Source organism: Betta splendens, chromosome 3 (genome assembly GCF_900634795.4).
Source record: "Betta splendens chromosome 3, fBetSpl5.4, whole genome shotgun sequence".
Lineage (NCBI taxonomy): Eukaryota > Metazoa > Chordata > Actinopteri > Anabantiformes > Osphronemidae > Betta > Betta splendens.
In genome coordinates this window covers 4298535-4315312 of record NC_040883.2, presented here as the reverse complement: position 1 = coordinate 4315312, position 16778 = coordinate 4298535, and the positions used below count along the sequence as shown (strand labels likewise).

The 16778-nt window shown below is 41.3% G+C and overlaps 1 protein-coding gene across 7 annotated transcripts; it reads right to left on the bottom strand.

The window, feature by feature from the left end:
- Nucleotides 1-678: 678 nt before the first annotated feature.
- On the bottom strand, nucleotides 679-15932 carry LOC114851773 (protein mono-ADP-ribosyltransferase PARP6). 7 transcript variants are annotated; one of them, XM_029143466.3, is made up of 24 exons: nucleotides 15840-15932; nucleotides 14588-14673; nucleotides 13350-13418; nucleotides 12778-12855; nucleotides 11156-11250; nucleotides 10903-10963; nucleotides 10483-10573; nucleotides 10262-10328; nucleotides 9942-10091; nucleotides 9508-9658; nucleotides 9047-9178; nucleotides 8777-8872; nucleotides 8573-8665; nucleotides 8370-8495; nucleotides 8143-8208; nucleotides 7780-7847; nucleotides 7494-7542; nucleotides 7231-7343; nucleotides 5900-5972; nucleotides 4296-4365; nucleotides 3464-3543; nucleotides 3139-3202; nucleotides 2908-2992; nucleotides 679-2439 (listed from the first exon to the last, which is right to left on the bottom strand). In XM_029143466.3, the coding sequence occupies exons 3-24, from the start codon at nucleotides 13350-13352 to the stop codon at nucleotides 2337-2339; spliced, it is 1914 nt and encodes a 637-aa protein (XP_028999299.1). In that variant the 5' UTR covers nucleotides 13353-13418; nucleotides 14588-14673; nucleotides 15840-15932; the 3' UTR covers nucleotides 679-2336. The 7 variants fall into 7 exon arrangements, with proteins under 7 accessions (XP_028999299.1, XP_055363362.1, XP_028999298.1 ...); XM_055507387.1 differs by having other exon boundaries at nucleotides 13350-13505; nucleotides 15840-15931; XM_029143465.3 differs by lacking the exon at nucleotides 15840-15932 and having other exon boundaries at nucleotides 13350-13505; nucleotides 14588-14921.
- Between the last annotated feature and the right edge of the window lie 846 nt (nucleotides 15933-16778).

The window sequence follows — 16778 nt, the reverse complement described above, 5'->3', positions numbered from 1 at the left end:
GAAGAGCTTTCTGTGGTCGGAGGGAGAGAGAGTGAGAGAGAGAGAGAGAGAGAGGGGAGAGAGAGAGAGAGAGGGAGAGAGGCAGAACAGAGTGAGCTGAGCAACTATTAGTCATGTGTTGTCTTACAGAAGCCAGGCAAGGTTAAATTCAAACAAACCCATACCAATCTGAATCAATTTGATATTTATATGATGCAATAATTTGAAAACATTTTGGGCTGAACATGCGCCACAGATTTCCAGTTAGTTTTTATAAGAAGCCTCGAGACGATGCTTTTTGTTAAAACGTTGTATATATTATTCTTTCCCTCTTCATTAATAACATCATTGTTCTTATTTGAGACTAATAAGCAACAACCCTTTTTTTTACATAACCACGTATTATTAATGTTCACATGAAGAAGTTAATGGTGCCATGAGCTTATAAAAGATCATTTATTAAAATCACTATTTGAGGTAATTTTTAATGATGTCCTTCATTTATTCTTGCATTAATTAAATATTAATTCAAGTAATTATACAGAAATACTCGATAAAATTATAGTGTGATGTAGAGTAGTTTTTAGGTAGAATAGAGGACTCAGAAGGTCTGGTTATCTGTAACAGAGTAATGGTGCCCCCTGCTGGCCACAATGTCGCCACACTGCCTCAACAGATCAAAGACAAGGAGACTGCATGTAAAACTGTGCAAAATCAGGCTTTATTCTTTTTCTCCCCTGCATCGTCGCCTTTCATCGCCACCATAGTCACCATCAATGCCGTCATGATCGTCTTCAAATAAGAATGAGTCACCGGAGAACAGACTCGAAGAGACCGGCGGCTGGAACCTCTCAGCGAAAGCAGGCATGGGTTTCTAGCACAGTCCCAGAACACAATGAGTCAGCTGTACGTGTCCACTGTCCTTATTTACAGTTCATTCTCTCTCGTGTCGTCTCACAGTCCATTCGGGAGATATAATTTCCAGTTCCAGGAGAGTCTCAAAGTCCAGAGCCTTACAGACATACAGTACTGGGGTGTTGGATAGTACAGTCAGACTCCATGAATACTTTGTGCTCCTCTTTTCTCCACTGCCCGTCTGCTGCTGGTCCGGCGACAGTCCATTTCTCCAGATTAGGCAAACTTTGAATACTGTAAGTGCAATGTCTAGTATAATGAAGAAAATACAAACTTGCACGTACATACATACAGTACATGACTAACTGATAAGCTTGATTAGCTATACAAGGTTGCCTTTCTCCAAGTTGAGACCACAAGGCTGCACATCGATGCACCTTTGTAATATCCGGTGTTCGTCAGGTGGAGGTGGAAAGGACGTGAGCTCAGCTGGACTGAATACTGCCAGTAGATAGTTTGGTGAACTTGTCAATGATTTTCTGTACAGTGTATTTTGTATGTAGTGAAGCCAATGGGTAGTGTACTTCACTCACAGTAAGATTTATCACAAAGATGTCCACCAATTAAAAGACAATGAATGCATATTTTAACAAACCGATGGCTCAGAGGAACATTTAGCGGGTTTTACTGACTCCAAGTTTGAATTTAGTGCTTGTTTCTTTGTTTGAATCTCTTTCCAAATGCCTAAAAATCTCTATTACGTATTATGTTCAGCCAGTTGGGAGTGGAGGCACCAAACCAACGTATTACTGTATTAGTCTCATACATTATAGTGTGTCATTATATCAAATAAAGCTTTCAGGAACATGTGTGATCATTGTTCCTATGAAACTTTATTTCAGTGTAATCCATCGTTCTGTTTTTTTTATTTTGAAAGAAAGTTTTCTGTCAGAGAACCATGTCACAGGCCTTATTTTAAATCATTATTAAAAAAAATGGCAAATAAATGGTTTAGAGATAATGCCTCAGGAAATACAATAAGGGACAAATGTTTATGTGCATGTAAAGCCACCCAGCCACAGACAGATCTAATTTTCACTTTGAATTATCTTTTTTTGTATTAGATGTTCACAAAGAGAATTGATCAATAATGATTATTCATTTAAACAAAGAAAAAAAAAGAAAAGTGACGCGAGGAAGAAGAAAGTCGAGGCTGAAACGTGTTTAGACGTGTGACCATCGCTCTGTTCACTAGCGAACGATAACTGTGTTGTACATGTCATGACTGAGAAAAGCAGACGAACTCTGACTTGACTGGAGGAACAGAGGAGAGAGAGAAACGAGAGGACCGGAACGAAACAACTTCAGAAATAATATGCTCAAAGTTCAGGATATTCAGCGCTGAGGATCCGGCCCGAGGCGAGCTCGCCCCAAACGCTCCCTTTAACTGCACCTGTGTCCGCCTCTGCCAGAGAGACCGAGCGATCCAGGATCGATCCCCATTAGCTGGAGTAGATCTGGGTCCCAATCACGCGCATGATCTCCTTCTGCACCTTAGGCTCCTGGGTGTTGATGTTAGCATCTCCTACTTGGCCATCCTCATATCTGCACAAGAGCAGGGTGATTTTAAGTCATCAGTAGCTTCTCTGCTTCCTACTGTGTTGCACTGGTCTATGAATTACTATACTGTAAGCGAATTACACCTATGTCTCTATTCTCGCCACACGGACACTTTTTAAAGTTAAACAATAAATCCGTAGATACGGCACAAAATACAATATGATAAAAACTGAATTCTGTTTTGCTGTGCTTTAATTTGATTGCAGTCCACTTTGAATAGAATTTGCAACTCAGAAGGCAGCGGTGGACGTTTGCCATCTGCTGAATTCAATATCAAAGTCTCAGTCTCAAAGTTGTAGCAACAGCCGTCGGTTTGCTTCAACTGACGTTACAGTGATTCAATTTTAAGTCTCTGGTCTTAGACCACCAGCACCACGAACCACAACTATAATAAAGCAACCTTGACAAGTGGCAACGTGACCTCATGCAGTTAAAGGCGGTGGGAACACTTACACAAAGAAGAAGCGTGTACAGACGTGGTCGGATACCGGACAGACCCAGATGTTACCATGTTTCTGCAGGTCTTTAGATGTGATAACTGAAGACAAACACATGTCTCAGAACAAAAATAACATTTCATATCTAATGCACTGATTACTGTTAATATATCACTTTTAGATGTAGTAAATCTACAGAAGCAGCAGTTTTGTTTTGGTGGCTGTTTAACCTTCCTCTGGTTATTACCTTCACACAGAGCGATGCAGTTCAGATTTCGACTCTGAAGAAATCTTGACTGTATTGGCCGACTCTGTTAAGGAACACAGACAGCTGTAAGAGCCACCAAGCACCGCAGTAAATACTATGATAACAGCACCCAGTGATGTTAATGATGATGATGTATCCAGAGCACATTGTAATACTCACTCAACTGGAAAGGTATAAGAGAAACTCTAAATGACAACAGCTCTGATTTGGCTCAGAAATGACTGGCTGTGTTCTACATAAGTGTGTGTGATACAGCAGCTAGTAACTTTTGCTCCTTTGCTTTTAATATTTCCTATTCCGATACCTGTGGTATGGTGTTCATGCGGTTGTAGCGCTGCACCAGCTCATCCTTTGTGGGCATGCGATGCTGTCCTTTCCCCATTCCTGCAAGAGCAAGAACATGAAGCACACAACGCTCCGTCAGAACCACCTGATCTGAGGTCATTCAAGCTGTGAAAAAGTCCCTTCAATTGTCAATAGTTTCCTGCCTGTAAAGAGAGATGACTTCACACAATGTCAAGATTTGGATAGAATGTTTTAGTTGTTTTTTTACGTGATGTACTTTAGGAAACATAATTAGTGTAATGTTAATTCCTTTTACATTTAAAATTGTAAAACTATCATATTTTATTATTTTCAGCTTAGATTTAGGAATTCTACAGCAATCAATGGCATTACAAAACAATATATGTGAGGCCCAGACCTACTGTATGAGACAACAAAATAGGAACAGAGATTGACCAAATACATTAGATTCAGTAGAAATACAGAAGAGTTATGGTGAAGACTTAAAATCTGTTTTAGGTGACTCAAACCTCCCATAAAAACAAAAACAATATAAAAAGCCCACAATGTACAAAGTTACACACAAAACAATCCACATTGTTCACAGCCACAACATAAAGTATGATATATATAAAACTCAGAGGCGAAGACTCCAGCACAAATGTTTGAATACACAACACAGTGCAGCACGGTAGGATAGCATGGGCAGCTCCCATACAGTTATGTGAAAATGAGGTGTTCCATCATGAAAATCAGGCCACGCCACACACAGACACAGATTCACGTCAACCAACATGGAAGTAAGATGTGGTCGGAGCGGTCTGAGCAGCGAGGAATGGAACTGGTCCTACCTGAGTATCCAAAAGATATGCTGGAGATGGGGCTCAGATAGATGCCCTTTCCATATGCTGCCCCATGTAGCTTGGGTTTGAAAAGAGCAAGGAGGAGGGAAGGGTCACTCAACAGCTGCACAGGACAACCCCACATAGACTCACACACGCAGAGCAACGCACAAAGTCACTCCAGTTAAATCATGGGAGTCCGTACACATCGTGTTTATGTGACAGTTTACCTGGACAAAGTCGCCAACCAAGCAATCTGAGTACAGACATTACACACACACGCACACCACACACACACACAAACACACACACACACACACACACACACACACACACACACACACACACACACACACACACACACACACACACACACGTGGAAATCCAAAAACTGACAGCAATTGGCTGAAGACAGAAAAAACAGTTTAGCAATTTCAATGAGTAGAAGGACAAAATATGAAGTATTAAGTGAAATGATGACGAAGATGATGAGAAGAGGCTGAGTAATAATAATGATCATCATCCACACAGGGATGAGAATCCAGTATGAGGAAAAAACACTGCTTTAAAGTGTTCACAAGTCTCTGTGAGACCAGAGGAAAGGACAAAAGGAAGACAAAGCGCAGCTTGATGGTTTAGTAATAGAAAGGAATGAAGATGAAGGTCAGGACGTGAAACGTGGGAGAACGGTGTAAGAGCAACAGAGCGGTTTTATGTGATGACTGAGACTAAGCTCCTCCTCCTCCTCCTGCTCCTGCGAGACAGGAGAAGGAAGGGGTGTCAGTGCTCAAGGTTGAAACAGAGCAGAGAAAGAGGACAGAGACGAAGGAAGATCAAAGATGGGCAGTTCAAAAAGTAGGAGAACAAAGAAGGAACAAATGCAACAGATCAGCACAATAGAGCAATCACAGTCGACGGCGACGTTTTCAGATCCTTGAGATTCCAGATATAATCTGCCTCACTGAGCAAATGAAACGGTTCTTTGCTCTCTAGCACTCGTTTCTCGCTTTATTGTCTTATTATTTAGTATAAAAATAAGGCCTGTGTCACAAAGTGCAACACTAACACCGCCAGTAAAACTCCTTTAGACTTTATTCATGCTCCTAACGTCTTCAGTTGAACCCAGCTGGCATCATCTAATTCTAAGTTATAATTTGTGGCAGTTACAATAATAGTAATACAGTATGATGAACACCAATGGAAGCTCTTATTCATCCCGAGGACGAGTATACTCACTATGATGGAGCCTGTTCTTTGCATCCTCCAGCTGCAGACCTGGCCTACTCAGTGCTCTAGGTGGTTAACCTCAACAGGGCACACTGGGCGCCTCCAGACATCACAGCTGACCACGCAGCACAGTCCCAACCTGAGGGGACGTGCCGTTGGCCGCTGTGGACGGAGGAGCCGGAAAAGAAGCCGACACTCCTGAGGAAAATCTCCCAGTGTGCCCTGTTCGCTAACATGCCAATAGCAAAAGCTGACAAAAGGGAAGCTGGCATCCATTAACTGCAAAAATGAATCAGCCGGACAGCGAGCCTGCTCTGCTCAAGAGCAGGTTTACTGTCCGAGACGGGACGCATCGTAAAGTCGAGCCAACTGCCAGGGTTACGTACCTGCAGTTTGGTATAAGAGGCATTGACTAGTCCATTTCTCAGAACAGAGTGCCAGTTCTCTATATGGGAACCACTAGAGCAAGTGTAGAGAGAGGGAGAGATGGGAAAGAACAGATGAGTAAAGATAAGTAGCCTCTGACCTCCGCAGCGACCAGAACCCTGCTGCACAATAACACGGAATAAATCAACACTATGGTGCAGCTAATGCTGTATGGCCCTAAATAGCCTAAATAGGCTTTCCTTCTGTGAGAAAGGGAACGTTTTTGTGTATTTGTCAATATGACCATCAATAAGGAAAATAAACATGTTTTACTTTTTTATTCTATTAGTAATTAGAGTATGTTTGTGTAACAATGTCGCAATTTTTTTCATTATTATGCAAAGATTTTCTTTTTTTTTTTTTTTTTTTTTGCAAAGATTGCAAAGATTTTCTAAATCTCTGTTATCCTGAATTCACAAAAAAAGAGATGATGAAAATGCTCCGCTGCCTAAAAAGACAACAGTGGTGATCTATTTATAACTTTGGTGCAAGAACATTCTGGGACATCATAACAGGCTTCTGGATTTATATAATTCACTATTTAGAAAAAAGTCATTTTTAAATGAGAATGAAAGACGACAACTCATCATTGCTGTCTCTCAGTCCAGGATTAGTCATTTAAAGGCGTGTCCCAGGCAGGTATCCGGACCAAAATAGTTAGAGAGGTCACAGCAGGGTCGTGCGTGCTGTTATTTTTAACTGGCTTTGAAGCAAATTCTTGCTCTGTCAGTATATGTACAAATATTAATTTGACTAACTCTGTAATTGGTTTTCTATTTAAATAAAAACATGACAGCCTACCTGACATTTTTGGCTTGTTTCTGTTGAGAAATATTACATTTGTAGCATTAAGCGGCGTGAGGAGGAAGCGTTAGCACGGCTGAGAATTTAGACGTACCCTGCTCGTTCCCAGAGGAGCCATGTGTGTCTAAAGCATTCAGCAGAGTCCCATCTGCTACTGTACAAATCCCTACGTGTTGGCTTAGTGAGGTGGTGTCTCTGTCCAAGAGAATGGACAATGCTTCGCACTGTTGTTTGTTATGGGTCCATAAAAATATGATAGAATGGCTTCTCCTTCCTCAGTATGATGAGTGTACTGCTACAGTACATATAACATGAGCGTCCATATTTAATTTGAGAGAAATTGCTCACATATGATTTGTCATATTAGCTTTACCACCATAGACATAACATTGTTACTCCAGGCTGCTTTGTAATAGTCTAAGGGATATTAGTTTTTAAACCAGGCAATAAGGGAATAGTTTTGGTTGAATGGGCAAGGTGGACTCACTGGAAGGCGAACGTGCTGCCGTACAGCTTCTTGGCAGTGCGGAAGCGAGCCTCCTTGGCTGGGGGACTGCTGAGCAGCAGGAACTGGTGGGAGGTGTGCATGAATTTCAGTTGCTAGATCACGAAGGACGAGCAAGAGCGCGGGAGGGACACACAAAAAAAGCAGAGCGAAACAAGTAAACATTAGCCGATGCTTAGACAATGCAGCAGCAATCTGTAGTAATGTGGTGAAGGAGAGCGGAGAGGGCGGGTCTGCCTTCGTACCCTACTGAGAGGCAGCTTGACGATATGTGACCTGTTACTGGAAATGATCCTGCAGATAAAAAAAAAAATAAAGCAAATATATATATATTTACAGTGTGCACAGAAACAAATTCCATAAACACAATTCTCAGTTATAATAATATAATTCACATCATCTAAACCTGTACGACCATGCATCAAACCTACGTTCAATACAATCTCTAGTAATGTAACTGTTTTACTGTATTATCACCAAAGTGGAGTGAACATACAGTACTTTAGGACAAATCCTGTTTACTTTACGTACCACTGTAGCAGGGGATGAGCCAAAGGGTCCAACTTGTCCATCTGCTTCTTGATCTCTAGATATGAGCCCTTAAAAACACACACACACACACAGACACACACACACACAGACACACACACACACACACACACACACACACACACACACACACACACACACACACACACACACACACACACAAAATCAAAATCTATATTTAATGAACACCAAACGCACATGTGACTAAACTCAGGCTCGTAATTAATGTACAGCACTAACAAAACATAAATACTGGGATTCGTCTTAAACATATATGTACATCCAGACAAACAGTAGCCTCCACAGAGACCTGCTCCTTCTCTCCCTCCCATCTCCTCATTGTACCTGGGTCATTTCCCGGATGGACATGACACTGTCCAGTGCTTTCTGCAGTCTCTCATAATTCTTCTTCTGTGTTCATTGGTTGAGACAAACATCCATTGTTTGCAATGAGAAAGAGAACAAGCCTTGGTTTTAATAAAGTATGTGTGACCTGGTTGTGTGTGCTAAAATGTAAACATTTGCTTAGTTATTGAGTGAGTAATCGTGATTCCAGCAGTGCGGATGCTGACCTTCGGGTTGAAGGCCAGAGTCTTGGGGTCATTGGGGTCAACTACAGATGGGTAGGGCTCAAAGATGATGCTCTTGCGGGGAGATTCGAGGGCAGCTCGACACATAGCCACCAGCAGGTCGACCACCTGGAAAGAAAGAGCAGGACAATTAGGTTCTGTTGTAGTGCAGAACCGGTTCCCCTCCCTGCTAACACCGTCGTCACCTCTGCACCGGTGGCCACTTCCTCTGCAGCTCCGGACATCACACCCAGAGTGTAAAAGGAGAAGACACACAGCTCCCTGGTGCACACAGCAGGCTACACCAGCAAACAGAAATGATAGAATGACATAAAAACAAGCACATACACAAAAGTGCTGAGCGACATTCCTGTTATTAGACCTACGTTTGTCCTTTTTTAATCAGTTACCTTGAGCATGGATCCATTTTGAAAAACGTGCTGTTCATCGCAGACCACACAGTACTCGTTGAGTGTGGGGATCCTTTGCTCTGAGTATTTCATTATCTGTCAGCAGAAGAGCACAGCAGTGTTCCCACTAATCACTACCATCTAATCTCTCATCAACAATAAAAAGAAAGATTACAGATTGCTTATTATTATTGCAACGACGCCCCAGCACAACAATACACTGTGTACACGAGCGCCTCTTAAGCAAACCTCATCTTCTTGAGGTCTAACCTGTACTAGGAAGCCATATTCCAAGGTAGGGATGTTCTTGCAGTGCCCGCCCGCCTGGGATGAGAAAAACAATTCAATCAGCTGCCTCGTGGTAATCTGCGCTGGGGCCCTGGCCGCTGGGACAGCCACAGTCTGATGAGTCAAGTGAAGACAAAGCATTATGGGAAACGGCGCACCAGCCATGTCATGGTAGACGTAGGGGAAGGCTCAGGTGGGAACGGTGCAGGTAACGGATGGGTGAGAGAAGGATCAACGTGAATCACAGTGTATTAGAACAGAAAGAATAAAGTACATTGGTCCAAAAAATGAGTCTATTTCATCATAAATTTGCAGAATTGTGAATGCACGTAAACTCAGGCTGGGTAACCGTTTAGCTTTGATATCACAGCGAATAGTAGGATAATGTTTTGGCCACTAACACTGAATTAAAGTGCTTTAGACGGCTGAAGCTTTGAACTGACCTGGCTGTTCGGTGGATAGCTGAAGAGTTCCCCTTTAGGGTTCTTCATGGTACAAGAGATGGAGCGGTTCATCAGACGGGTCACCCTCAGCTCAGGGACGCTCAGCTTCCCTTTTAAAACGGTGTCTTGGATCAGTGGAAAACTTGGAGACCTGATATGAAACACATCCATCAAAGGTTTTTCTAAAGTATAGAACAAATACAGTGATTTATATCTTTGTAAAAGATGACACAGTGGGGGCTAAAGTTTGAGGTAAAAACATAATATGAGGTAAAAACATAATATATTGTAATAATGATATCAGCTGTAATCTTACAAATGAATGTATTGATTTGTCATTTCAAAAACATGAACATTTGTTTCAATCTTTGTATTTCACGTAGTGTTAAACAAAGCACTAGCTGCAGATCAGCTACAGGAAGGGAGAAACCTACTTGGGTATGGGGGAGAAAATGCTGAGCCCGGCACGAAACTTCTTGATGGTTCCCCCGGCTTTGAACCAGCTGTGCCTCTTCTCCTGCTGGGCCTTGAGGAACTCATTACTGAGGTGCTTCCACTGCTGTGAGGTGAACGTGCTCAGGATCCTGCCATGAACGGAAAATTGAGTGGGGCAGGAAGCATGAAGTTTAAGGCACACATGCTTTCCTGTTTCTCCTTGCTGCGTCGTATATTTTCAATATGTGACTACAGGGATGTATCTATTTGGTAATGAAACAAAGGTTAAATTGCCAATACAGTGGATCACATGACTCACTTTTTGAGCTGCAGGCCCAGGCTGAAGCCTTCTTTATTGGAGGGCTGGAACACTTCTACCGAGGGCTCTGAATAGAGACGAGAAGGTTGTCACACAGTGCACTTTCTTACACTTTCCCTCTAGTGTAGCACATATGGTACTCACCTCCCACACTCTGTGACTGTCACAAGTCCCTAAAATCCCATCCAGAACCCAACATCCACACTGACATCTTTACTCACCAGGTCCGTCGAGGTACTGAGAAAGAGAAAAGTGCAGTCTCAGAATAATGGGCTCTGTTCTGATAACTTTCCAAGCTGTCGCAACCTCCTCCTGAGTCAGACACACACACACATACACACATACAAATATACAGAGTTAGCATCCTAATTAGGGCCATTTCTCATTGAATGAATAAATTACGAGCACATGATGCATTATACATGATGCTACTTTGCAAAATGTCAACGCTGGACTATAAATGGGCAAATCCAAAAGTGGCGTATGTGTGTGTGTGTGTGTGTGTGTGTGTGTGTGTGTGTGTGTGTGGTGTGTGTGTGTGTGTGTGTGTGTGTGTGTGTGTGACTGTGGATGGATAAAATTGCTGACTTACATTTTTTTTTTTTTTTTTTTTTTTTTTTTTTTTTTTTTTGCTGACTTACATCTAAGAAACCGATGTTAATATGAAGATCGATGTCTACATCATCAATGGTTCCATACTCCCTGTTGAGAGACACAACAACAGAGTTGGTTAATTTACTGTAAATAATGCGACCCATTACATCACACCCCTTAATCTGACCATCACTTTCGGTAGCTCCTGTTTTGCTGAGCAGCACTGACATAAAATATTAGTATATTCTCTGAATGTTGGATCGTCACTTTTTATCTGTTTGTTGTGTCGAGCGGCTCTACCTGACAGACACTGCGCTGTCGGTGTAGATGTCCTTTACTGCTTCTATGTCTGCATCCAGTTGGGGGTGGCGGTACAGGTCAGCAGCACAGCTCCCCTGTAACAAGCATAGTTATGATTGCACAGAAATAAACTTTCTAGAAGAATCAGAAGAAGAAGAATCATTTCTAATACTGAATTTGAAGGGGCGTGTTTTATTATTGTAGTCAGTGGCAATTGCAATACCACAAATGGCCACTAGGGGAAGTGTTTTTTTTTTGGTACCGGTAATTTTAGCCATACATTTCAATCCAGATGCTAATGTAAAAGCTAAAGTACTTTATTTCCTGACTATTTGCAATTATACAACATTTTTTTGTTTGCCTGTCAATTACTACTAGCTTAGTTCATCACCTGAGCCCTTTCCATTTTTTATTTCCTTCTTGTTTTACAGTTAATTCAAATCAAATATTTAAAAACTGTAGTTCAAATCATTTGAACGACTGTATGATTTATTGATGTGTCAGTGTTCTCCTTTTGTGCTGTGGTTATTGCAGCACATTTACTATGAACCTTTACAGTATATTTTCTGGTGTCTTAACCCGGAAGTCAGGCTCTCGTCTCATCAGCTCTGAGTGTGTAGAACAGATCCTGTGCAGTACTTCCATCCTTATCTTCACTATGCTGCTTTCATGTTCTCTGACTGCATCGAAATGAGCTTTACGTTCCAGACTGGATTTACATTTCAATCACAGGACTTGGAAGATAACTGAAGAAAGGATGACTAACAGTTTCAGGGTTAATATTGACGTGAACCACTGAACATCTGTGAGATGAGATGATACAATAAACTGCCAGCCAGGGAAATTAATTTGCCGGTGTTGCTTGTGATTGATGTTTAAGGTGGCACGGGGTGATACTAAAAAAGAACAGTGATATCTATTTTTTTCCCCAAAACCTTTATTCTATTTTTTCCTGAAATAGCGGCCATTAGAGCTTTGCAAAAAATCTAATTTGCAATCAATCCCAGAAAGTTGGACATGCGTTACATTTTAACAGGGCATCTCACTCCACTTGAATTAAAATGTTTGCTGTGTAAGCAGTGAGGCATTGCGGTCTAAATGTCAGTCAGCTGCTCCATCTGCTTTGGACTACCAGAGTGCAATATCTGTCTGTTGACCAAATCGCCGTGACATTTGGCCTGAATATTTATAATCCCCAAAAGCATGATTCTAAATCATTATATTGACTCTTGACCTATTGTCTGGCACCAGAGCCAAGATGTAATCTTAAATAACACTTTTACCCTCTTGGTGATGATGGTGCTGTTTTTTAATGGTTATTTAAGGTTACCCAATTTAACAATGTTGTCAGTACCAATGATAATGATTAAATAAATAATTCTTAGTAAAGTGAACTTTTTTTAATAAAACAAATTAGAGCAAACTCAGTCATTTACAGTAAAAATCTTTTTAAGCAGCTACAGTACGTTATTACAAGTTATTTAGATTTTATTATAGAAACTGCTTTGAACTCAAAACGATAATAACAGCTCTTAGTGTCAGTACTGGATAACATAATTAAGTGTCCTGACAACACCACATTTAACGCCAAGATTTAAGAAGGATAACAGTCTTTTCTGTACCTGAATGCCGTACAAAAACTGCTCTGGTTCATTCTCCCCATCTGACTCCTCGTCTGTCCAACACTGGCCTTTGATGTCCTGTGGGCCCACACGTTGTGAGAAGGCCATTAAAGTAGAGCGGGAAGAAAATGCAGCCTCTTTCTATCATCCTTTCATCTCACATCCTTTCTCACATCTCCCTATTTAGCCTAATGTTCAAGGGCTTCAAAATAGCGCTTTATATAGCTTTTCAAATGGAGAGACGAGGACACATCATTTATTTCCAAAAGACAGGATATTGTCTGGATTCAGCCTTGATAATCAACTGACAGAAGCGAGATAATTACAGTATCTGTTTAAAGACAAAAATAATGATGCCTTTTGCCATTGTCATTGAAGTCTGCAGATCCTGCATAAAGAGTCCATACACAGTACAAAATTCATAGATTAATCTAATATAGTATTTAAATGCAATTAGTTAGTAGCCACGGTAATGTATATTGCATCACTTTGTGAATTCTAAACAAAACCGAATGGATGACTCAGCTTAATCATATGCAGTAATGACATCAATAGACTCAGGGCTGTCTTACCATTGTGTCTGCTGGTCATAGGCGCACTCAGACAGGTTTGGGCCTTTGAATACTGCAAACCATTGCAGCCTATTTTCCAGTTGGTGAAAACAAGAACAGAAAAGGCTTAGAGTCTTGTCCGACTAGTCTTTCTCGTGCTTTTCAGACGTGCACAACCTTTGAAAAACAGAAATAAATATTCAGTTGAATAACAAAGAAGCAATTTCCAGCGATGCTATGCTTTGCAGATGGAGCTCTCCTTCTCTTTTCTTTAAATCGTCTGCACTTCACCTTGCCATGTATCCTAGCAACAGCCATCTCTGCCTCCTTTCAGAGTGGCATTAATCACTGTTGAGAGAATGTGTGGGAGATATGTGCAGTACACCCAGTGCCCAGGATGCCTCCATTTCTTTGTCATTTGTTTGTTTTTTTAGCAACTTCTATTAATAACAAAGCACCACAGATTACCACACCTTTATAGACGCACAGCAAAAACAGCCCATTCGCTGCTGGTAGTCTGTTATGTAAAACACTGAAATGTGAATTCATTTCTTGGGTTACAAATTAGAAAGCAACAGCTGCCACAATTCCCTTCGGACAAGGGAGAAGACAAACCGAGGCATGGCTCGCGCAGCAACACTGCACGCTTTGTATTTCATACATGCCTGTCACCTATGTGCCACACATGTAAACAATGAGCGTGGTCGCCTTTAAACCATACTTTCAGCTGCAGATGAGGTGGAGCTTATTTTACACTGCAGTATCAATGCAATTTGCATTCTTTTAGTGAAACCTAGTTACATTTACTAGTCAGCACCGTATTCAAGCACTGCAAGACAAAATACCTGAGAAAACCCTCATCCATGGGCATATAAACATGCGGTATATCACAGATATGTTCTACAGCTTTACAGTATATTTAAATGACAGAAGTCCTCATATTCTCTTTGTCTACTCTGCGGGTTTTCATTTCCCCTCCAGGCATCAACTCCTCCTTCATCACCGTGTCTTTCTCCCCTCTTCTCTATACGCCTGCTGCCCTGCTACATCCGTAAAGCCTGCTAGCTTCCCCTCCCTGCCATTCCCATAGCCTCCGTCGCCTCACATACCAATAGAGAATCCCCGCCTCCCCTGCAATCCTCACCACCGCTGTCCTCGTTCGTCCTTCTGTTAATTATTTTACACAAACACAGATGCATTCAGACGGATTTTCCCCTCCCCCCACACTCTGCACCCCCACCCTATCCATCCACACTTACCTCCAGAGAGGATGGAGACTTGGATGCTGCTCTTGCCTCAGCTGCTCCCCCTCTTAAAGGGCACACCTGCCCGCCTCGTTCTGTGGCTGAAATGATGAAACCGTACACCCATCAAAATAGGAAACTAGAGAAATTAGCTCTATAATCCTCCAGTTGTGCGGCGTCGATGCTCGTGACGTGTGCCCGTGAGCAAATCGGTTAGTGTATCCGAGTCGGTGTGTTTATCTATTGCAGATCTCTCTCTGCTCCTACTGCTGTCTTATATTTTGCCTGACAACACTGAAGGGTCTGAGCATGCTCGGTTAGATCAGGCAAGCCAGTCATGTGACCTGCAGCTGACTGCACTGCTGCTGAGAAATAAGAGGAAAAATGGCTCTGCTCGTGTATATGCCTGTGTGCATGCATACGTGTGTGGTTGCGTAAGCTAGTGTCTGTTCATGTGCAATCATGCTTTGATTGATATGTCAGTGCTTTCATGTATTTTCTAAATCATTTCAAAAATGTTGTTCTGCTTTTGCTTTAAACTGCATTACTGTTTACATTACATTACATTTACCCAAATACACCGAAGACGCATTTTAACTATATTACAATAGTATAGTTTAATTATTAGTGGCATCTTTAAAAGACAATATGACAAAATGACACCTGCTGTATCTGTAATGCACTGTGTCACTGCGTGCATGTGAAACACAGTCATTATGTCATTAAGCTAATCAGTCATTACCCTCATTATCTCAAGGTTTCTTTTTAAGGACTGACCTAAAGAATGCTGAGATTACAAACTGCTGTTTGAATACCTGACTGCCTAATATTGTATTGAGGAAAGGTTGTGGGGAATCTTCAAACTAAACACTTTACATCTAGTTAGTGAAACTATTATTTGCTTTTAATGTACCTCTTCAATTTATCTCTCACATAATTACAGATTGATTTTTAATACTGCAAATGGGCACTTTTACTTATCTTTATTTTCTTCCTGAATTTCAGATTTTTTTTGCATGTGCCTTTATGTAGTTGTATATGTGTCACTCATTGTTTTGGCTCTCACATCAATGCTACAATTTGCTGCACTACAATAGTGGTATTAGATTCTCAGACACTAGAGTGTTCTACCTGCTTATTTATCTGAGAACTGTCCCTCCTTCAGTGTCTCACTGTACCTCGTGGCAGTCATTAATACTGACGGACAGAGTGCTTGGCAAGTAGTCTGAGAGTCAGGACAACACATACTGCACAGGATGTTCCTCACCTGGACAGGTGTGTCAATTTGCCTTAGATGGAGTGGAGTGGGTCCAGGCAGAGGCTGCCATCATCTAGTGCAGCATGGGCAGTGGAAATAGCAGAGGTAACACCCCCACAGCTGTGAACAGGTGAGAGCAAAAACGGAAAGGGGACATGGATTTATGGAGCTACATAAGATGTTGTTTTCCAGACTGATTTGTCCAGTCCTGTTGGGGTTTGAATGTTTAGATTTTAATCCCTATGCAGATACAAGCAGGCATGTGTGCCTGTGCCCCATCTCCCTGGCTAAGCTGATTATTACAACACAGAATTAATCATCTATGGGAACCTTTGCAAGACAATATAGGGTTTACCCTGGGCAAACATCACAATGCTATTAGTGCTATAGTCTGCCATTATAATAGCACTACTTAAAGCAGTAATGACATTATAGCAACCATGTCAGGAATATTACTACCTCTAGCAAATATTGTTATACTCTTTGTAAATGTGAATCTATTTTTTATTTTTTTTATAATTATTAAGCCAATAAACTGAAAAATATAGAACTTTATGTTGTATTTTGTTCGGTGATATAGTGCTAGCAGTATTGTTCAGTAGTAAATGTCAGTGATTAGCCATATTTCAAATGTATGTACTGTTATATATTTTAGCAACTGTTAAAATATAAATGAAAAGTCAGACATACATACAGACAACGTTACCGTAGAATGTATGATGTTTTTTCATGCTTCCCATAAACTAGAGGCGACAAATTTACCTATGTTATACTATACAGGAAATATATATTGGAGCCTGGGTTAATACAGGAAGCCACAGCAACGGTCACATGTCAGACTCCACGCTCTGCTGGTGCATTTCGCACTCTGATTGGCTCTTTGCTTTATCAACCACTACCACTGTTTTGGGGTCTCCTTCCGCGACAAAAGCAGTTTTACAGTTAATG